The sequence below is a fragment of the Chelonoidis abingdonii genome, chromosome 25 (genome assembly GCF_003597395.2).
Source record: "Chelonoidis abingdonii isolate Lonesome George chromosome 25, CheloAbing_2.0, whole genome shotgun sequence".
NCBI lineage: Eukaryota > Metazoa > Chordata > Testudines > Testudinidae > Chelonoidis > Chelonoidis abingdonii.
The window spans coordinates 2,655,263-2,677,640 of record NC_133793.1 but is presented as its reverse complement, the minus strand read 5'-3'; the positions used below and the strand labels follow the sequence as shown (position 1 = coordinate 2,677,640).

Sequence of the window (22,378 nt, the reverse complement as noted above, 5' to 3'; positions counted from 1 at the left end):
CCTTCCCTTCACATACTCTCCCCCCTCCGACCCAAACCCCCATCATACACCCTTCTGCCTCATGCCCCCCAATTCCCCACCCGTATACTCTCAAATACTGCCCACTCCTTGTGTCCCCCTCCTGAGCCCCAACAAAATCCATCTCAGCTATTGCAGATCCTCCCACAGAGCCCAACTACCCCTGCACTTCACCGCCCCAGCCAGCCCCTGCACCACTCAACGTTTATCAGCTACTAGCAAACACACGTGCTGATTTTATCCTCTCACCCTGCAGCCACTTCCTCTAATGGAAATACTGCCTCCCTACCACCGGAACTGCACCACGGGGTCTGGGCCTTAGCCCATGGCATGAGATTTTCTGGGCAGTCATGCAAAAGTTGGTGTTGGTCCTGCTTTGAGCAGGGAGTTGGACTAGATGATCGTCTGAGATCCCTTCCAATCCTGATATTCTATGAAAAGTTGCCGCCTCTTCCCTGGCGAAAAAGGGCAATGGTGTGTCTGGGATTTCACCCACCAACTGCCCACTTTGCAATGCTCTTTACCTTTAGTGTGGAGAGCGGATGTTCATTTCGCGAGCCATTCTGCATACCTCACAAGGGCCACAACAGCACATCGCCAGTACATCCCTGCAGATGGTTCCCTGCATACACCAGATAAAATGGGAGGGCTATTATCAACCATATCCTAAATCCAATATTCTGTGCTGTTGATTTGAAATGGTCACAGATTTGTGCTTTTATATGGCTTGGAGACACATGTGTGCTTCAGGTAGGAATTTTGTTTTAATATAAGTAGCTATTTCCCCTTGCCAGCGCCTTGTCTGAATAATACATCTCCAATCCTCAGAATACTAGGTTTGATTCAGATTTTTTTTAAAAATACTCAACCTAACCTAATTATTGTACCAGGTGTAGACTTGCACCAATTGGACTGGACACACGTTTCCCAGGAACCAGCCACTTGAGCAGTTTGTCAGAAGGCTGGCAGCTAATAGGAACTGGATTGAGACCACTCAAACTCACTTAACATCTAGGGCAAAGCGCTGTCAGACATTAAAGACTTTTGATTGTTAACCACCTTGACAATTTTCATCCAGTGATTTAGAGGTGAGAGGCCCCAAAGGCCAGTTCTCATCCAGTTCCTTAACAGCCTTATTTAAATTTGTTTAAAGATAGCACCAACCCTCCCTCCCCATCAGTGGCTTCCTCAGTGAGGCCACAACTGATGGAAGAACAGCTGCAGTCCCCACTACTGTACATTACAGAGATGGTTTCTAGGTACTGTTATTTTAAGGGCATGGATGGTAGCCTATTATTTTCTAAGGTGCCCCATGTGGAGTTGTTAGGGCTGTCAATCGTGGTTAACTCACGCGATTAACTAAAAAATAATAGTTGCAATTAATCGCACTGTTACAATAGAATACCAACTGAAATTTATTCAATATTTTCGATGTTTTTCTACATTTTCAAAGACATCAAACAATACAGAATACAAAATGTACAGTGCTCACTATTTTTTATTACAAATATTTGCACTGGAAAAAACAAAAATAGTATTTTTCAATTCACCTCATACGAGTACTGTAGTGCAATCTTTTTATCGTGAAAGTGCAACTTACAAATGTAGGGTTTTTTGGTTACATAACTGCACTCAAAACCAATGTAAAACTTTAGAGCCTACAAGTCCACTCAGTCCTACTTCTTGTTCAGCCAATTGCTAAGAGAAATATTATTTTTTACATTTACAGGAGATAATGCTGCCTACTTCTTAATTATAATGTTACCTGAAAGTGAGAACAGGCATTCATGTGGCAATGTTGTAACTGGCATCGCAAGATATTTGTGCCAGGTGCACTAAAGATTCATGTCTTCATGCTTCAACCACCATAGTAGGCTCTAAAGTTTTACATTGAAGGATTTTTTTAATACATAATTCTACATTTGTAAGTTCTGCTTTCATGATAAAGAGATTGCACTACGGTACTTAGTATTTTTCAATTCACCTAATACATCTTGTTTTTACAGTGCAAATATTTGTAATCAAATAGAAAGTGAGCACTGTACACCTTGTATTCTATGTTGTAATTGAAATCAATATATTTGAAAATGTAGAAAACATCCAAAAATATTTAAATAAATGGTGTTCTATTGCATCTGATGAAGTGGGTATTCACCCACGAAAGCTCATACTCCAATAAGTCTGTTAGTTTATAAGGTGCCACAGGACCCTTTGCTGCTTATTGTTAACAGCACAATTAATTTTTCTAATCGCTTGACAGCCCTAGAATTTGTTGTCTGACACAAAGCAAAGGAGAAGCAGTTTGCATGGGCTGAAGACCAGAGCTGAGGCCCAACAGTTCTAACTGCAGCCTCCCATTCAGAGAGAGGCTATGCTACTGTTTTCAGCCACAGGACATCTCCCCACTTCCTCAGCAAGGTAACAGTGTTTTGTAATGTAACGATTTGCTGAAGAAAAAGAGAAACTGTAGTGTTGAAAAAAGAGAGACCTGCATATCCCTCTCCACAGGGGATCAGTTATTTGTGCTGTTGCATAACAGAACAAACTCATTTGTATAGGTTTTACAAGTGTGGTAGGTTAAGGAATTAACAAAAGATATTAAGCTCTGTTCAAAAGTCAGAGATTTTAACATCATTCTCTATCAGAAGTTCCTAGCAAAGGAGTTAAAATGATTAAGCTGCTGGTCCAAAGCTGGATGAAGTGTGTTGTTTCATAATCAATTCTGTTCTACAAACTGAAACCTTAATCTCCACCAAGCAGATGGACTAACAGGATTTATCCATGTCTCACACTTCAGATTCTCATATCTGGTTGAACCATTAGAGACAAAGGAATTTCCAGTGAGGGTTGAGTCAGCCAGTGTTATCAGACAGGTCCTTAACGTAGGAAGCATTTCCGTACTATGGGTTTAGAATTTGGCTGTTTATCTTGGAAAACTAGCCAAGGGGTGGGGAGTCAATTAATCAAGTGATGGATAATTTTAGAACAAATGAAAGGAATTATATATCAACCTATGTGGTGGGCCATGGAAATTACTGCCCAGAGGAAGGCAGAGACAAATACCATAGCTGGATTATGTTGCAAGCAATAACATTTGAAGTTATCCATGGTGAGAAAAGGGTAATAAAAATCTCAAAAATTGGGGTGCAAGGTAATCATCACAGGGATCAGGAGGGAATCTCCCCTTCCTATATACCACACTGTACAGTTGTTGAACTGTTTAACGGGGGGGGGGGGGGTGGTAGCGGTGTTGGCCTCCTCTGAAACATCAGGCGTTGCCCACCAGCAGACTAGGGTGCAGAACATTATGGACTTAAACTTTCACCCAATACAGCAGATATGTTCTTATTCTCAGACAATGTTAGACATCTCCACAGCAAAGATTACCCTCCGCCAGTTCACATTCAGTGCTGTTGGTGCTTCCTTGATCCACTCACATCCATTTCATAATCTAAATAGAGTCCTGCTGCTCTGATAGCCTGACCTAATTTAAACATTGCTCACAAGACAGAAAATGCCAAGAAGTGAAACTTTCCAAAAAGCAATGCTACCTGGATGCCGTAAGAGAGGCGCATGTGAGTTCGCAGCGCCGTCATGCCTCCAAAAGTGATGCCAAGGCAGCAGTTCTCTCCATACTTGTTTGCCACATAACATGACAGAAGCGTTGGGCAGAAAGTCCCCAAACAGCCTTCAAAACAGAGTATATACAAACAGTGTACAGGACGTCAGTCATTTATCATTCAGTTTTGCCAACATGGTGTAGTGAACCATTAGGTAAGGAACCATATTCCTTCTCCCTCCCTGCACACCTACCCCTTCCCCTGTTCAACTTCCTTAACATGTAGTCAGGTCTCAGCCCTCTCCATTTTCCTATGTTTACTATCTTCACAGAAATGCTCTCCCAGTGCTTGATGCACTTCAAAGTCTCAGCAGTCAGCAGACCTGTTACCTGACACTGAGAGATCTGGCTTGCCTCAAAAATGATCACAACTGCAGCAAGTACTGTACTTACATATGGCACAGTCTGCACAACATTCGTACCTCCCGGTGCTCCAGTCACCCGTTGGGGACATGATGGCAGACCCCACGGAGCCAGGTTGCTGGACGATCACTGTCTGGGACATTGTCTAGTGCTCAGTGCACCCTCTGCAAACAAAGCCCAAGGTGCAACTACAGGTCATATTTGCTCCTTAAAGAACCAGTAAGCCTAAGTACTTATAAAAGAGCAATATTAGCCCTCCGCTTCTCACGTGAAGTCAGTCAGTGTAATCTCCATTTTACAAAATGGGGAAATGGATACAGAGGGTGCATGACCTTATCCAATCTATGTTGTCTGAAGTCAGCACACAAGATTCATCACAAGTAGGGTTAAGATATTGTTATGGTTGTTATTAGTGAAAGTCACAGGCACTAAACAAAAGTTAATGGAAGCCCACAACCTCTCTGTGACTTTTACTAAAAATAATGGAGAGGGTTTGACTGGGGGTGGGGAGGGGAGAGATGACTGAAGCCCCAGGGGCAGAGAGGAATGAAGGACCAAGCCCTGCTGTGCAGTGGGGTGGGGGTGGGGGAGCGGGGGAAGAGTCCAGGACCCACTGCTGCTGCGGTGGTTGTGCTCTGGGGCGCCCTCACGGTGCATCAGGGCTCTGGGGCTGGTGTCTGGGAGCTGTGGACACCTTCCCACCCCCGCCAGCTGCAGCCCCTAAACCTCAGGGCTGAAGTCAACAATGTCATGGAAGTCTCGGAAAGTCATGGAATCCATGACTTCTGTGACAATCTTATCCTTAATGATGAGTTTACAGCTGCAGTCAGTTATCTACAGGTGCTAATTTACCACACATCAGTTACAACACAGAATTGTATTAAAAATGCAATTCAGTATTTGAAAATACAAAAAAGTCCAAGTCTCTCTCTTTTTATATATCTCTCACACACACACACACACACACACACACACACACAGTTTCTCCAATTACTAAACTGTATTAAAATATAGACCAGGGGTTCTCAAACTGGGGGTCAGGACCCCTCAGGGGGTTACGAGGTTATTACATGGGGGGGTCACAAGCTGTCAGCCTCCACCCCAAACCCCACTTTGCCTCCAGTATTTAATGGTGTTAAATATATTTTAAAAAGTGTTTTTAATTTATGGGGGGGGTCATACTCAGAGGCTTGCGGTGTGAAAGGAGTCACCAATACAGAAGTCTGAGACTCACTGATATAGACATTGATGCCCCCACAGGATCTATGCTATGAGGTTAAATGGTTGCGTGTTCCCATTGTATTATGTACTTTTAAAGATTTTGTGTCTTTGTTTCTTCTAGGGTGACTTAAAAGAGCCAAAAGCATAAGACATGTTGACATTGTACTTGGTCTTGTATTTGTAAGGCCAAGGAGTTGTTAATTACTCAGGACAGGGAAAAAGAGATATATTCACAACGAGTAAACACAGCATTCCCTCTGAAGGTCTAGAATGCTTCTCAAAAAGGAGCTTTAAAAATTCTAGGTGCATAACAAATTAATATGCACACATTGTACTTGACTAATACGCACTAGAAATGGTTTAATAACAGAGTAATTTAACATGCAGTTTATGTACATTTTGAAATGAAAAGAGATCCACTTACCTCAAAGCTTTGTCTTCTCACTTTCAAGAGAGCCAAAAGGGTAAATGTATTCAAAGTGTAACTTACAGGGACTTGGTGTTAAATCATGAGTTGGCTAACTTCCTGAAACTGCCCCTCCTCTATGTGACATTTCTATGGATAATCATTGGTTGAATTCTGCTAAACTCTTGACATCAGCAATATTAGGTAGTGAGTTCTCTGCATTGTGTGATAAGAGGAGCTAGACTGGTGTGGGCAAACTTTTTGGCCTGAGGGCCACATCTGGGTGGGGAAATTGTATGCAGGGCCATGAATGAAGGGCTGGGGCAGACGGTGCAGTGTGCAGGAGAGAGCTCAGGGCAGAGGTGCAGGAGGGGGTGCGGAGTGTGGGAGGGGGCTCAAGGCAGGAGGGGTGTGGCAGGGAGCTCAGGGCAGGGGGTTGGGGTGCAGGCTCCAGTTCGGTGCCACTTATCTCGAGCGGCTCTGGGGTGGCAGTGGCATGCAGCGGGGCTAAGGCAGGCTCCCTGCTTGCCCTGGCTCTGCGTCGCTCCCGGAAGTGGCCAGCATGTCTGGCAGTGGCTCCGGGGGTGGGGGTGGGGGGTGGGGAGCAGACGGCTCTGCCATGCGCTGCCCTCACCTGTGGGTACCACCCCTGAAGCTCCCATTGGCCGCAGTTCTCCATTCCCAGACAATGGGAGCTGGGGGGGGAGGGGGGTGCCGGTGGTGGTGCCTGCTGGCAAGGGCAGCGCACGAAGCCTTCTGCCTCCCCCAGGGGCTGCAAGGACATGGTGCTGGCCGCTGCCGGGAGCAGCGTGGGGCCAGGGCAGGCAGGGAGTCTGCCTTAACCCCACTGCGCCATGGGGCTGGATTGAAAGCCCTGACAGGCCAGATCTGGCCCGTGGCCGTAGTTTGCCCTCCCCTGAGCTAGACGCCTGTCTAAAGGGAGGGAACTTCACATCGAAGACACGATCACTTGCCAACCTACGATGGGGTGGGATCCCTAAAATTAAAGTTTTTCTTAGCACAATCAGTGAGGACAAGGCTCAAGAATGCACACTTGACTGTAGCAGCTAAAGTGCCTCAAACTGCTCATTACACCCACTGTGTATTTCTGTTGAACAGTCAGATTTTTTGATCACTCACTCCCAATACCGAGGACACACTACATACACCCTCCTCCCACACTAAGAAATTGGAAATAGTAGCTTTAAAATCATTTATTGTATTTTGGAGGGACACATTTTTCACATGCAGGCATGGAATGCGAGATCTGCTCAGAGTGCTGCTATACTGGGGTCCCTTCACTTTGCAGCGTCTGCTCCTTGGCAGCCCTTGCTTTTGCTTGCCATTCTCGTCTCTGTTTTAGCCTCTCGGGTGCTTTCAGTTTCTGTACCTCATTGAAAACCTGCAGGAGAGCGGTAGGGGGTAAGGGAAGAAAGAAGACTGTCTCCCTGTTGAAAACAGTTCTAACATCAGGTCAGGGTCATTCAGGAACTTAGGGAAGATCCGTTAAATCCTAGAACATCAAGGTTTAGAAGGGACACTACATGTCTCAATAAAAGCAACTGCACCTGACACACACACACCTTCTGGGACTCCAAATACAAGAATTCCAGTTGATATATTCATTTCCACACAGCTATTCTGTTGCCGGGCCAAAGTACTGTATTCGTTTTCAAGGAGGTTTTTTTTTTTAATACAGTTTTTTACTTCTGCTCTCAGTTACATGAGTGTAGATGACAAGTTAGACGCTGACCAACCGCTGAGGCCCACATCCCTTCCCAGGATATAACAGAAGTTTGCACTTTCACTTCTACATATTCATTCTCCTAGTGGGACTCTGAAGAAATGGATTTGTCCCAAGTTTGCAATGGAAAACAGAATCTCTCATTCACAGCAACTCAGCAACAAAACTTGAAGCTTTCAGACAGTTAAAAAGCAGGCTGCACTTGTAGCTCACTCAGTGACTCCAGCACAGAGGTGGGCAAACTACGGCCTGCGAGACCCTCCTGCCCGGCTCTGAGCTCCTGCCCCCCTCCCCTGCAGCCTCAGCTCACTGCACCGCCAGCACAATGCTCTGAGCGCCGGGGCTGCGAGCTCCTGGGGCAGCACAGCTGCAGAGCCCACCCTGACCCGGTCTCTGTGCTGCGTGGCTAAGTCCAGCCACGCTGCCAGTCACTGGTGCTCAGGCAGCATGGTAAGGGGGCAAGGTGGATGAGGGCAGGGGAGTTTGGGGGGAGTGGTCGGGGGTGTGTGTGGATAGGGGTTGGGGTGGTCAGAGGGCAGGGAACAGGGGGATTGAATGGGGCAAGGGTTCTGGGGGGCAGTAGGAGGAGGGGGGTGGGGGGTGGGGGGGGAAGTCAGGGGCAGGGGTCCTGGGGGCAGTCAGGGGACAGGGAGAAGGGGTGGCTGGATGGGGCGGTGAGGGGGGCAGTCGGGACAGGGAACGGGGCAGGGTTGGATAGGGCAGGAGTCCTGGGGAAGCCATCGGGGGAGAGGAGGGGTGTTGGGCCGCGCCAGGCTCCAGCCAGCCCTCCATATGCGGCCCTCAGGCCAAAATGTTCGCCCACCACATCCAGCTCCTAACTCACTTTCTATGGAGCTGTTTGGACAGCACAGACCTTTCACTAATTTTCATTTGTTTTTCAAACTCAATCCTATCCCAGAGTGACCATCAAACTCCCAGCACTAAACCCAGGATAGAGTCACAACTTCCCCTCCTCCCACACCTCAGCACAGTGATCCAAACCGCTATGACCCTTAGCAGGAAAATCTGCTCTAGCTGTGCAGACAAGTCCACAGCCTGCTCCCCTTGACACTATGCTGTGCTGTACTTCCACTTCATACCTTGAGGCAGAAAGCCTTCTTAGCGACCCATCGCCGGGTCATTCTCCTGCAATAGGGTGGCGGTAACGTGTACTGGATGCCCAGCTGCTTGCACGTGTGCTCAAAAGTCTCATAGCGGGTGCGACGCAGGTACTTGAGCAGTTTCTTCCGGCGATCTATGGCCATCAGCATGCGACGCCGGTTACTTTTGTCCTGCAGAGGATTTAATATTCATGAGTTGCAGTCAGACTGTAATTCCTTCCCAATAAGCAGTTCTCAAAAGCCCAGGTTATTGCTGACGGGGACCCAGTCAGGTTAAGAGTAATATTTTAAGAACCATTTTCTTTAAATGATATAATCGGCACCTCGGATTTTTATAAGAAAATTTGAAGAGTCAAATTGCATTTGATTTACAATTCTTCTGCTAGAAGGTTAGTTTCAATTTGTGTATTCTCTTTTACTGCTCAATTACACCTTCCTCAGCACTAGCATAACCTGCAATGGCCAAGTGCCAAAGACTGCAGGGGAAGTCTTACTGGCTAAAACCTCTGCTTCCATTTACATGTATTGTTCCAAAATCCTACAGAAGCATTTGGGACCAGTTTGACCTGGTAGGGTCCATTTGTTCATCCTTTGCAAAGGAGTTTGGATAATTCAACCATGTTATTAGGGGGAATCTCTGGCTTCAGGGCAGAACAACTTCCTGCAGGGGTCAGAAGCAACTCCCTCCCCACACTATACGCACAACTCTTGCACACTGTCAGCCAAGTACGTTTCAAGTGTTTCTGTTTTCCGCTGAAACGTAAGGTACAACTGCTGCTACAGGCTGGATATTGGACTAGCTGGACCCCAGTCCAGGATAACAGCTCTTACCTTCTCAGGCCATGTCTATGCTACAAAATTAAGTCGACTTAACTTATGCTGGCATACAGCCACTGCAGCAGTTACATCGCCTGTGCGTCTCTACACTTTGCTCCTTGTGTCAGGAGCGCTTGTATTGATTGTACTATCAGTGTGGGGCATTGTGGGATGGCTCCTGAAAGCCTTTAACAGTTTACATAAGCAATGCAGTGTCTACACTGACACCGCATTGACCCAACTACGTCGACCTTGACTCTACACCACTCATGGAGATGAAGTCAGTAGTGGAGCAGTTACGTTGGTGGGAGCAAATTAAAGTGTAGACACTTCCGTGGTTAGGTCAATGCAAGCTGCCTTGCATCAACCTAACTCTGTAGTGCAGACAAAACCTTAAAGACTTTAATTCCATAAACTTAAAGATAAACAGGGAACAATTTTAATGTGAGAAATTGAAGCACATTCTGGGGCATGTCTGATGGTACATTTCCAAGCTGGTACAATTTCAGCAAGAACCTAAGGGTGTCTTGTCCACAAACTCATTTTTGCTGATGATCCAAGTTTGGACTTTGAACCTAGGGGGCCTTGAAATAACAGACTAGATTTTAAGCCACTGTGGCATTGAGATAAATCCCATCTGGGAAAAATGTTTATAGCCAGAAGGAAATAGGTTTCTAGCTGACATATATAAATATATGTTAAACAACAAACATATGAAAAGCCCATCTTCACTAGCAGCATGATTTAGCTTAGCTGTTAATTCAAATGCATCTAGGCAGTGGCTTCCATAGTGTAGCTGCAGGGGAGCAGTTGCTCCCCTGAGCAGTCATTCAGCACTTCCCAGCACGTCCGGGTCTTCGGCAGCACTCACTGTGGGCTCTGCTACATGCATCTTGCAGTGGCGGCTCGTGCTCCTCCAGCCCTCGCTTTGTGCGGCCGGGTGACACTCCTCCCTGTGCCCGTTGGGGGGCGCCTGCTACCTTGCAGCTCCAGCACGGGTTTCCCACTGGCAGCTCTGGGTCTTTGGTGGCAATTCGGCGACAGGTGCTTCAGTCACTCCGGGTCTTCAGAAGCAATTCGGTGGTGGGTAATTCGGTGCAGCGGGTTATTTGGCAAGACTTGAGTTTTCTTTTTTTTTTTTCCATTCGCTGCTTTGCAGCGGGTGGCACCTTTTTTTCTGTGTTCACTCCCCCTGCTCTTAGAACGTGGCTACACCACTGCTTCCATTGCTCCAGGAACATATTTGGACAAATTTCAATCTCTGAAAATGTAACTGTGATCCATAGATTCTCCAGTCAGCTGCAGCAAAACTCAAAGCAATCCTTGAAACATGAGCTACTGCCTACAGTATCCTCCAGCTTCAAACGCTACCAGTGACCTCACTGCTTTAGAAGGGAGGAGATACAGTCTTTTAAATAACTGAATTAAGATCTTCCTCACAATTTAAATCCTGTAAGTCTGAAATAAAGTACAAGACCCTCTGGCTGGTCTCAAATTTGTAGATTACATATCTAATGAGAATTACCTTGGGGTACATCCGCAGGTGCTCCTGGTGAGTTTGAATCTTGGCAGTTAAAATAGCAGCTATAAAAGATAAACAAGAGATTACAGAAAAGCAGCAATGCGTTCTCTGACACTGATGTTTTCTCAGATTTCTGACACTACAGTGGATACATTTTGGGTATCAGATTTGCAAAGAACTTTGGGTATTTGTACAGAATTTCTTAAAAAAAAAAAATGCAAAACAAACCTTCAAAATTAAACATCCAAAACTTAAACATCAGTTTAAAGTTATTTTGAAAGTGTGTATTATGTATTAAGATTATTTTAATAACAATCGAGAGCCTGCCTTGACAGCTGAAATGCCTGCTGCCCCACTTAACGGCTGACGGCTTTATATTCACTCTACTCCACTTGGTGTCAGTCTGAGAGGAATAGGAAGAAGCCCAGTCTGCTTAACAATACATGGCTATATTTAAATCAGTAGTGAATTTCAGTACCGGCAGAACCCACTGCCCCCTACCAATATACATCAGACTTGGCCTGTAGAAATTGTCTCTAGAGGTGAGAAGTTCAGTTTCCTTGGCCAGTTCAGCCTTTGTGCTAAAACTGCCAGCTGCAGTGGTTTGTGTGATGTGGGTGCTTGGAATTGGTTAACTCACACATTGCCCTTGGGATGTGCGGCACTTCCACATTGTAACTGGAGAGGCTCCTGGCAGACATTTGTAGTGGAAAGCATTGGAAGAAGGATGATGGTACTGTGAACTTCTAGCACCTTAGAGCACTTTGACTAAGCTTGGAGAGGCAAATCTCCTTTTCCCAGATGGGGAAAGGGGTGACAATGGGTGCCAGACTCAGTGTGGAACTTTAACACAGGGTCACATGTTTGGAGGGATTCACCTCTCCCAGCTCCATACACAACTTTGGGCAAGGTTACGCCCTGTCAAATGAATTGTCATGCAGCAGCCTAACCTCTGCCTCTGCACCTGTCCTTTGGGGTTTCATTAAACAATTGGTATGTGTACAGAAAGGAGTTTTATTTCCAAACACAACAGTGATCTTTCAAAAGCCACAATTCCTGTCATGCACTCCCTCCCCAGAAAATTGCTTCATTCTCCTGGGCCTAGGACATCACAGTTGCAGAAATAGTGGAAAAAAAAACCAGAAGAAACATATTACTGGAAAAGTATTGCAGTAACATCAACAGCTGGAGAGGAATTCTCCATCCCAGGTCTCTGAAGCAGAGAGCTACAAGAATGTCTCTCTATGCAGCAGCCACAGGCACTCATTAGAAAAATTCAAACCGCTCCCTTTGCCAGTGGATAAGCATGTTACATCTGTTGCACTCCCAGACCCTGAAGGTCCCCCAGTGCTCTACTTCAGGTGGGACACCTTCCCAGTGCTCCCACAAAGGTGGCTCTTGTAGTTCTCACAGGAGCCTCAGTAAAATGACAGGGGAAACAGCTGGATTAAAGCAAAGAGATACTCTCTACTGGGGATTTCCCTCTGGCTCTTGGACTTACTTTGCACCTCGAAGGAACCATTGTCACTGGGAGTCCTCCTGACCTTCTCGATCAACTGCTGCGTCTTTATCTTCACTTTCTCTCTCTGTGGGCAACAGACAGAAACCAAGGCCCTCAGCTTTGTTATTTGGGATTATTCTAGATGCAAGACACCCCACTGCCTCAAAGCACTGACACCAACTCAACACGCCCAGAGGAAGTGTGGGGAAAAGCCAAGTATTTTATAAATGGCTTTGCTCAATGCATGAGCTTCTTCAGCCAGCAAAGGGCAAGGCAGCCACCGAGTGTCAGAGTACAGCAAAGAAGAACTCAGAAAGTTCTCAGCTGTAAGCACTAGAAATGCCTTTTTTAGGCGTGAAGTCAAGGAACCCCCTTTCTTAAGACACACACAGATGTGGAAAGAAAGGTGCCTGCTCACACTCAAACCCCTTTGTGCCTTTTAGCTGACATGCTCAGAGATTCATCCAGCCCCGCTGGAATGCACGTCTCTCCTTCTGAACCTTGGCAGTTTCTCTCTTTAACTAGCCAGAGAGATTTGCTATTAAGCAACACCAACCTAGGCTGGAAAGGATTCGATTTTTATTGGTAAAAGTCGGTAAAGACCAGTATCACTGTACAGACACACTCAAGCCAATGAAGAAATATTTCCATCGATAACAGTCAAAATTTACAGCTAGGCAAGGTAAGAAAAATGCTGCATGAGAACTTCTTAGAGTTTGTTTTAAGGATATTTACTTTGTATATTTTGACATGCGATGTTGACAATGTGTGTTTTAAAGGTCATAAAGCTTTAACTTTGGGAATCTCAATATCTATAGTCATTAAATAATTGTCTGACCCCCCATAATTTCCTGCAACTATGAAAAATTAAATACAAAAACGCTTAAAAATAAACATTGATATTATGCATAAAATTATATAAAAAAGATTTAAATTCCTCCAAGCCCAACCACAAGTTATGTATTTTGCCACCTCACAAGGGTAGTAATACTGAACGCTTCCCTGGTATTAACATTTGAGCAGCACTTAGACATTTAAGTTTGTAGGATTGACCATGATCACACCAAAGTGCTCCCAGCTCCTGCCAGCATAATGAAGGACCAGGACCTGGGCCCAGTCTCTCTCAGTACAGTTGGAGAACTCCGTTTTATCTGCATGTGTCCTATTCTGGTTGTACATTTCTGAATTTAGATACTAAGCAGCTCCATGGCATGAGGGCCTTCTCTTGTCTTTGAGGTGCCTGCGTTTTGAGGCACTTGAAAAATAGTAATAAAACCACTTTTTAAATGAATTTTGACTGTGTATCATTTTCTAGAATAAGTAGATATCATTTGCTGGCACTCAACAGCCCTATGGTTCTTTCTGTAATTCTTCTAGCATTTTCTCACTTATTTTAATATATGTAAAAAACAATAGTACATACATGTATTTTACTAGTATAAATGAGAGAACTGTTTGGTGAATTTCAGGTGTGTTTTGAGTTAATTACCAACAGATCAGGGTGAGTTATTAACCACCAGGTTTGAAGTCACTTGGCACAACTAACAAACCAGAAGTAAATTATGAAATAATTTTGAGCCTATAGCCAGATCTTACAGAGACATTGTCACCCAAAATTCTAGCATTTACACAAACAGAAAGACACTAACCTGACTGGCCATTTCCAGAGACAATAGCCTTTTCACTACATCATCAACCCTGCAGGGAGATCGGAGATTGATTTGTAAAACAAAGCAGAATATGCAATGTATTTATTTTGTTTTTAACTCTGAAGGTTGATTAGATTTTCAGAACAGATTAGCATTTCTGTAAGTGTTTCAAAGAGATTTACAATAGAGTAGGTTAGAGGCTTTCTACCAATAAAAAGTAATAAGGAAATCAAACCATTTCTTGCATTCATTAAAAGAAATCACTGCTAAGAGTGGAGGCAGTATGTAGCTTTTTGTTTTAATTGGATACTAGGGCTGAAACGTTTCAGTTCACTATGAAGTACTGATACTTCTGAAACCTACATGATGTGCAGTCCGGGTGCTGAAGATTAGCTTTCCACGAACATTCAAAGACAAAATGATCCCTATTAAGGCCATTATCCTTCAAACTATATCTGTGCAGCATCCTCCCAAAGTCAGTGGGATTCCACGTGGGCAAAAGAGTCCAGCCACACACATGCAGTTGGGCCCAAATTTCAGAAGTGACCACTAATTTTGGGTACCCAACTTGAGACACCTCAAGGCCTGATTTCTAGAAGTACTAGGCACCCACAGGTTCCTCCTCTGGGTGCCCAGCATTTCTGAAAATCAGACCCCAAGGCATCTCAAGTTGGGCACCCAGAAAGTAAGTATCCATAAGGACAGGATGCAGAGATAAAATTTCTAGACACCATTAGTGACTGCTTCCTGGAACCCACAAGGAGAGAGGCAATTCTTGATTGAGTCCTAAGTGGAGCACAGGATCTGGTCCAAGAGGAGAACGTAGCTGAACCAATCAGTAACAGCAACCATAATGTAATTGAATTAACATCCATGTAGGGGGGAAAATACCAAAGAAACCCACCACAGTAGCATTTAACTTCAAAAAGGAGAACTACACAAAAAGAAGCAGCTAGATAAGTGGAAATTAAAAGGAACTTTCCTTGTGACAACAAGAGTGAAAAGCGTGCAAGCTGCATGGAAACTATTTCAAAACACCATGCTAGAGGATCAAAGTAAACGTATACCCCAGATGAAAAACAAACACTAAAACGACGAGAAAAATGCCCTGATAGTTAAACAACAGCGTAAAAAAGGCAGTTAGAGACATAAAGACGGCCTTTAAAAATTGGAAGTCAATCCTACCACAGAAACCAGATTGGCAAGTCAAGTATAATTAAGTAGGCCAAAGAAGAATTTGAAGAACAACAACTAGCAAAAGACAAAAATAGCAAAACATTTTTAAGTACACCAGAAGCAGGGAGCCTGCCAAACATCCAGTGGAGCCACTGTACCATGGAGGTGCACTCAAGATAGACAAAGCCATTGCAGAGAAGCTAAATGAATTCTTTGTATTGCTCTTCACTGCAGAGAATGTGAGAGAGATTCACATGCCCAAGTCATGCTTTTTAGGCAACAAATCTGAGGAACTGTCAAAGACTGAGGTCTCAGTAGAGGAGGTTCTGGAACAAACTGATAAATTAAACAGTAGTAAGTCATCAGGACCAGATGACATTCACCCAAGTGTTCTCAAATATGAAATTGCAGAACTACTAACTATGGTATGTAACCTATCACTTAAATCAGCCTCTGTACCAGACAACTGGAGGATAGCTAATGTAATGCTAGTAAGGCTAACTTCAGTACCAGGCAAACTGGTGGAAACTAGAGAAAAGAAGGAAAGATCAGACATGTAGATGAACACAGTATGTTGGGGAAGAGTCAACACTGCTTTTGTAAAGGGAAAATGCCTCACCAATCTATGGGAATTCTCTAAGGGTGTCAGTAAACACATGGACAAGGGGGATACAGCGAATGTCCAGTACTTGGACTTTCAGAACGTCTCTGATGAGGTCCCTCTCCAAAGGGTATTAAGCAAGCTAAGCTGTCATGGGATAAGAGGGAAGGTCCTCTCATGGATTGGTAACTGGTTAAAAGACAGGAAAGAACGGGTAGGAATAAATGATCAGTTTTCAGAATGGAGAGAAGTAAATAGTGGCGTCCCCCAGGGGTCTGTACTACAACCAGTGCTGTTCAACATAGTCATAAATGATCTGGAAAAAGAGGTAAACAGTGAGGTGGTAAAGTTTGCAGATGATACAAAATTACTGAAGAAAGTTAAGTCCAAAGCAGACAGCAAAGAATTTTGAAGGGATCTCACAGAACTCAGTGACTGGGCAACAAAATGACAGATGAAATTCAGCGTTGATAACTGCAAAGTAATGCACAGTGGAAAACAATACCAACTATACATACAAAATGATAGGGTCTAAATTAGCTGTTACCACTCAAGAAAGAGATCTTGGAGTCATCCTGGACAGTTCTCTGAAAACATCCACTCAATGTGCAGTTACAGTCAGAAAAGCTAAAAGAATGGTAGGAACCATTAGAAAAGAGAGAAATGCCGCTATATAAATCCATGGTATACCCACACCTTGAAAACTGTGTGCAGTTCTAGTCACCCCATCTCAGAAAAGCTCTATTCGAATTGGAAAAGGTGCAGAGAGGGCAACAAAAAAGATTTGGGGCATGGAACAGCTTCCATATGAGGAGCAATTAAAAAGATTGGCTCTGTTCAGCTTAGAAAAAAGACAACTAAAGGGGGGATACAATACAGATCTGTAAAATCATGACTGGTGTGGAGAAGTGATTAGGGAAGAGCTATTTACCTCTTCACATAACACAAAAACTAGGGGTCACCCAACGAAATGAATAGGCAGCAAGTTTAAAACAAAACACAAGGAAGTACTTTGCACAACACACAGTTAACCTGTGTAACTTGTTGCCATGGGATGTTGTGAAGGCCAGAAGTATAACTTGGTTCAAAAAGGAACTAGATAAGTTCATGGAGAAAGGTCTTTCAATAGCTATTAGCCAAGATGGTCGGGGCACAACTCTATGCTCTGGGTATCCCTAAACATCTGACTGCCAGAAGCTGGGACAGGGGATGGACCACTTTGTTCTGTTCATTCCCTCTGGACTGGCCACAGCCCCTCTGATCTAGTATAGCTGTTCTTAAGTTCCTATTTCTTATAATCAGTGGCCACTTCTGCAAATTACAGACTCTTCACCCATTATTTCAAAACTTCTGCAGTTCTCTCTAGATGAATGACTGTACAGTGTTATGTAAATGCTAGCAGTATCACAACTACTGCTTTCTGTGGTTAGATGTCTTCAATAATTAAATCTCTGAAACGATTAAGCATTCCCCCTTCCCTTGCCTCTAGAACATACTTATCTATTATTGGGACATTGGCATAATCTTTCTTCAGCATGGTAGGAGGAAGGTCATCCAGATGGCTGGGGAGCACTACAAAGAAAAGATCAACATGTGAGGAACAGCCTTTCAAATCAGGGCTCTCTCACACCCTACAGAATTTGGAGGGGGGAATGGAGCAGAGGAAGATAATTCAAGAGGAAAGAGGGGATGGATCTTTCAATTGTGAAGGGCAAACCAAGAAAGCAGTTTTGAACTGAACTTGAGTGTGGATAAGACAGGTGACGGGAGTTGATATGATCCCACTTCCTGGCTTCAGAATTCTGGATTTAGGTTTTGATCCAAACCCATTGAGATCAATGCAAACGCTTCTGTTGACTTCAGTGAGCATTCACTGTGTATTCAAGAAATGACAGTCCAATTACGGTTTTAGACCAACCCAGCATGCTTGCTGTCTGAAAATTGTTTTTAGGATTTCTGAAGCATGATTTAAATGAATCAAACACACACCCCCACACCCCATTCAAGTGTCTAATAAAACGTTTAGGGTGTAATCCCCCCCCCGCAAATTGGTGATGTTAATGTTATTAAGAATAATACATTGCGGAATGTGCTCAAAATCCAGTCTCTACCATACCTTGCTTCCTCTTTTTGACAGGCCTGGCATAACCTCTGGCTGGCTGAACAAGCGGGCTATAAACTTCATGGAAGAAAGCAAAGATTGACTAGACACATAAATACATTTTATCTATATGCTTTTGAGATTTGGTAAGAATATACTCAATATAATGTAAACAAGAAGTTTGTATTGGGAGATTGCCTTTAGAGCACCCTCTGCCTGGGCTTCTGTGAGAGCTGTCTAGGTCTGTGTCAGAGGCACTAAAGAAAATATTTCAAGCAGATGTTCGATTGCACCATAATCCAAGGATGCTGCGTGTCCACAGAAGCAAGGAGTCTGAAGGAGAGCACTCCCAATAGCAGGCTCCTGCTGACGTTGTCCATTACTGAGCATTACAGGACTGGCAATTCACCATCTACTCACTACCTCTTAGTGCAGAAGCTCCTCAGTCTGTTAAAGCATTTGTCCCAGATGATCACAGTAACGCTCTGGCTGTACTAACCAGCACCCATCACTTCCTATTTGTGTGTGCCACCAACACCCCGTAAAATGTGGTCTGATGACAATATGAGGTCTGGAGCAGCTCAAGCTCCATGGCGGGACAGAGAGGGGGCAAATAGGAAACCGGCAGCAGTGGTCTATCAGCACAGAAGCTTATCTCCGACGATGAGGCAGGAATCAGCTACAGTAGCTGGTAACCAAGCCCGTGGCACCAATACTGCTGCTTGTGTGCGTGTTTGGAAGCATGAAGCACCACAGTGCCCAGTGTTTCCCCCCCTGCACAGAAGGCTCCTGGCCTTAAAGGTTGTCACCTATCCCAACCTGCTAACACTCTAGTACACTCTGCACCTTGGGATTCGGCATTCACCCTGTCCTAGGGCCTGAAGTACCTGACTCCTCCCAGGGACCAGCACCCACCCTTAGGCTCAATCTCCCAGTTGCAGAACTCTGCACTTCTCCCATCACCTTAGTCCCGGCAGGGAGCCCATGCAGTCCCTCCCACCACCACCACCACGCGTCTCACATCCGAGAACTCCACCAGCACCCCCCTGACCTCAGCCAACTGCTGTCGAACTTCCCCTTACTACCATGGCCCTTAACTCCCGCAACTCTCCGCTCCAGCTTGGAGCTCCCCACCCTTCCTCTTCCTTCCCCCCAGCTTCCCCCACCTCCCTCCCCCTAGCTGCCCGCCTCCCCCAGCTCCCACCATCCTCTCCCTGCCACTGCCGCCCCCAGCTACATCCCGCCTCCTCAAGCCACCCCCTCTCCGCCACAGTACCCCTCTCCCCTCACTCCTACTCCCCTGACCTCTTCCTTTCCCTAGCGCCCTCTTCTCCTACTCCCCTCCCCTAACTTTCTCCCGACCTTCTCCTTCCCTAGCGCCCCCCTCCCCCCAGCTCCCTGACCCCCCACCGCCCCAGCTACCCCCTCTCTGAACCCTCCCTCCCCACTTACTCCCTCTTCCCCCTTCTTCCTACTCCCCTCCCCCTGACCCCCTCTCCCTTCCCCCAGCTACCCTCTTCCTCTAGTTACCCACCTACCCTCCTTCCCCACAATCTCCAGCCCCCTCCTCGCGTTGCTCCCCGGTCTCCCTCCGACCCTCCCCGGGCCCCCCCAGCCCACGTGCGGGCTCCTCTCTCCCGAACCCCGCAGGCCGCCTCACCCGTCTCCTGCAGGCGGAGGGCCCCGCTGACCCCCCTGCCCCAGCCGGGGCCTGGCAGGCGGCAGCTCCAGGCCCAGCCCAGCGCCCCGCGGACCCCCAGCAGCAGCATCTCCCCCGGCCCTACGGTCCAGCTGGCATGGGCGCCGCCATCTTGAGACAGACCGGGCCAATCGACCGCCGAGCTGATCGATCGGCGGCTGGGCTGGGCTCAGGGTGAGGCAGCTCTGCCCAGGTTAGCAGGGTCAGGCCTGGCCCAGTTCCTCTCGTGGCTCCGAGCACTGCTGGGGGTGTTGGGGGAGCAGGGCCTGCCAGCCTGAGATGGGCCTGGCTTCCTGCCCCTTTCTCGCAGGGGGGGTCCCTGCTGCAGGGTCTGGGGGAGGCAGGCCGGGTGCTTTGCCCCTCTCCGGTGCTGATATAAACCGGACGCGGTTTGTCGCTGTCACGCGCTGGGGATGCCATTCGGCAGCGCACGCTGCTCCACCCCCATCAGCGTGGTGTAGGCGAGGTCATGCCAGCGGGCGCTTGGCAGCATGGTGGTGTGTGTGCGGTGTGACCTCACGCACAGTGTGCGTGCCAGTTCACCCTGGTAGGGGCAGGGACAGCCGAAGGGATGTGCTGTGACCTGGGGATGTGGCAGTGGCCATCCTGCCCCCGGCTCTCTGGGTGTGTCCATTTCCCGATAGTGCTGGCATGAGCAGCCCAGCGGGGTTTGGCACCTGTAAGCCCTTGACCTCTGGGGAGCTGTGCCTAGAGAGTTGATTCAACTGACCCAAAACCAGCTTCTTCAAAACCAAGCAGTATTTATTCCCCCAAAGCACCTAGAGTAAAAGATAAAAACCATAAAGGTCTATGTGCGTATTTCCCCTTCTCTAAACATTTATCTTTCCTTGCAAGCTTGGGTCGGTTCCATTCAGCCCACTCACTTCTGGCTCTGGACTGGGAGAAGCAGACTCCTAGCATCGCCATCAGCACTTCCTGATGCTTTCTGGGCAGCTCCTGACAACCCCCGTTCTTTCCTTAGCCAACATCTTTATGGTTTTAGGACCCCCTTTGGCGCATGGCAAAGCCTGGGAATAAGTAGACCAGTCTAGTTAGAGCCAGACCGGGGTCTTCCCCAGTGAACAGCCTCCTCATTGTTTCCCCCAGAATCCTGGACATTCTGACCTGTTCTTTGCCATTGTTCTGCTTCCTGTCAGTTTCCCCTTCGATTTAACTTTGTGCAGTCAGGCAGGATAACATGCAGGAAAACTGAGCTACACGTGGGATTTATAGAGAATAGTGCACGTCACTCCCTCTTGCCTTCAAGGGTTTGTTTTCCTGCATCACATTTAGTTTGTGGGAGTTCAGTGAAGGCGCCAGCCAGGCATGACTGCAGCATTCAAAGGCCGTCCTGACAGTGAGGCAGGAGGGGCCCCAAAGGAGCGAGGGGCATGAACACGGTTACATGTGCCGGGAAGGCGCGCCCATGGGAGACTCTGTATAGAGGCCCGGCAGGAGAGGTGCCCAAACGGGGATGGGGTGGGCCGCAGCAGTTTCCCCCACAGTGTGTCTTCAGCCTCCATCAATGCACTGATGGGTTCACATCTGAGGATGAGCAGGAGGTTCAGGTTCCTTGCCCCATTCAGTCCTAAGCCTTCCTACTGTGACTGCCAACAAAAGCGAAATGCCAATGGGAACGGAAGTGAGACCCTCCCCCCATTCATTTCCCCAGGGGGCTGCTGAAGAGCCCCCAGATTGTAGTGAAGCTCAGTCACTGTGGAGCTGGCTTGCAGTGGAACTGGCCCATCGCAGGGCCTGTGACCTGGGGAAGCCTTTGAATAGGATGGCCTGTAAACCTTGTCACTCAAATAAGGATTGCATCATGGCTAAGGGGTGGCCTTTGCAGCAGGCAAGAATTCAGGGTTCCAAGCTGCAGTGGAGTTATGAGACGATTTCTACACCTGTTCTTGCAGGACAAAGACCTCCTCAGCATAGCTGGCAACCACTTGCATGTCCTCCTGGGGGCTCCACGCACCCTCCCTGTGTCACCCTTGTTAGTTTTACTTCGAGGCTCATGGTCTGAATAACGCCAAATGCTCAAAGTAAAACTTAGAGAAGAGCAGCCACAGTTCACACTGAAATGCGAGTGTCACTTGATTTCAACACCAAACGTTTTAAACGCCCCAGGGTTATGCAAAGCTGGGAGAGTGGAGGCTATAACGGAAGCTGAGCCAGGTGGGTTTGGGGTGGTTTCAGGTTTCCTAATGTCAGTTTCACAGAAGCAAATACAAGGTTGATTTCCTGCTGCCCTGTGTCTTCTGCAGCCATTTAACCCAGTGCACAGTGGGAGTGAATTGTTACTATTCTGATCTGATGGTGTTTCACACTCACATTACACAGGGTAACTGATGGCACATGGAGCAGAGGAACAGAGAGCCCAGCCAGCAAATCTCTTTTCTCCCCTTGCTTTGCAAATATCTTAATCATAATGATTTTTAAAGTCAGGCGTCTGTGGCTGACAGTCCCCGTCCACACTGGGTGTAATGTCACTTCTCAGACTCTTAGTGATGACATAAAGTGCTTTGAACTTTGAGCTGTGATCTGCCAGCTCCAGCACAGAACTTCTGCTGGCTTGCACGGTGTGAATGTGCCTGGCTGGCTTGCTTGCCTTAGTGACCCTTTCAGAAAACCAGCCTTTTGCAGGAGTGCTGGACTTTGAATGCCACCTAGGGCCTGATTTTCAGAAGTGCTGAGCACCCTCAGCTTGCACTGACTTCAGCAGGGTTTGGGGCTCTCAGCACCTCAGGAGATCAGATCCATACTGTGTTGCCCCCCTGCCTTTTCCAGCAGCTAGATCAGGCCTGGCTTGGAGACAAATAAC

The 22,378-nt window shown here is 46.6% G+C and overlaps 2 protein-coding genes across 2 annotated transcripts; both read right to left on the bottom strand.

Annotated features, from left to right (window-relative positions):
* Positions 1-506: 506 nt before the first annotated feature.
* LOC116817039 (cornifelin homolog A-like) lies at positions 507-6,021 on the bottom strand. The gene is made up of 4 exons (XM_032766778.2): positions 5,646-6,021; positions 4,031-4,164; positions 3,570-3,706; positions 507-640 (listed from the first exon to the last, which is right to left on the bottom strand). The coding sequence occupies exons 2-4, from the start codon at positions 4,140-4,142 to the stop codon at positions 545-547; spliced, it is 345 nt and encodes a 114-aa protein (XP_032622669.1). The 5' UTR covers positions 4,143-4,164; positions 5,646-6,021; the 3' UTR covers positions 507-544.
* Positions 6,022-6,826: 805 nt separating this feature from the next.
* Positions 6,827-19,673, bottom strand: MRPS15 (mitochondrial ribosomal protein S15). Its single transcript, XM_032766797.2, has 8 exons — positions 19,519-19,673; positions 17,874-17,936; positions 17,254-17,329; positions 13,981-14,029; positions 12,332-12,416; positions 10,834-10,892; positions 8,472-8,663; positions 6,827-7,029 (listed from the first exon to the last, which is right to left on the bottom strand). Exons 1-8 carry the CDS (start codon positions 19,625-19,627, stop codon positions 6,910-6,912), a joined length of 753 nt encoding a protein of 250 aa, XP_032622688.1. The 5' UTR covers positions 19,628-19,673; the 3' UTR covers positions 6,827-6,909.
* Between the last annotated feature and the right edge of the window lie 2,705 nt (positions 19,674-22,378).

What these genes read in the sequence shown, in the direction of transcription:
- LOC116817039 (XM_032766778.2), bottom strand. Translation starts at nt 4,142, where the DNA reads ATGTCCCAGACAGTGATCGTCCAGCAACCTGGCTCCGTGGGGTCTGCC. An exon ending in TTGTGCAGACTGTGCCATAT is followed by an intron (nt 3,707 to 4,030) that starts GTAAGTACAGTA and finishes TCTGTTTTGAAG; the next exon opens with GCTGTTTGGGGACTTTCTGC. An exon ending in GCCTCTCTTACGGCATCCAG is followed by an intron (nt 641 to 3,569) that starts GTAGCATTGCTT and finishes TGGTGTATGCAG; the next exon opens with GGAACCATCTGCAGGGATGT.
- MRPS15 (XM_032766797.2), bottom strand. Translation starts at nt 19,627, where the DNA reads ATGCTGCTGCTGGGGGTCCGCGGGGCGCTGGGCTGGGCCTGGAGCTGC. An exon ending in TGTCAAAAAGAGGAAGCAAG is followed by an intron (nt 17,330 to 17,873) that starts GTATGGTAGAGA and finishes TTTTCTTTGTAG; the next exon opens with TGCTCCCCAGCCATCTGGAT. An exon ending in CTCTGGAAATGGCCAGTCAG is followed by an intron (nt 12,417 to 13,980) that starts GTTAGTGTCTTT and finishes TGTTGCCCACAG; the next exon opens with AGAGAGAAAGTGAAGATAAA.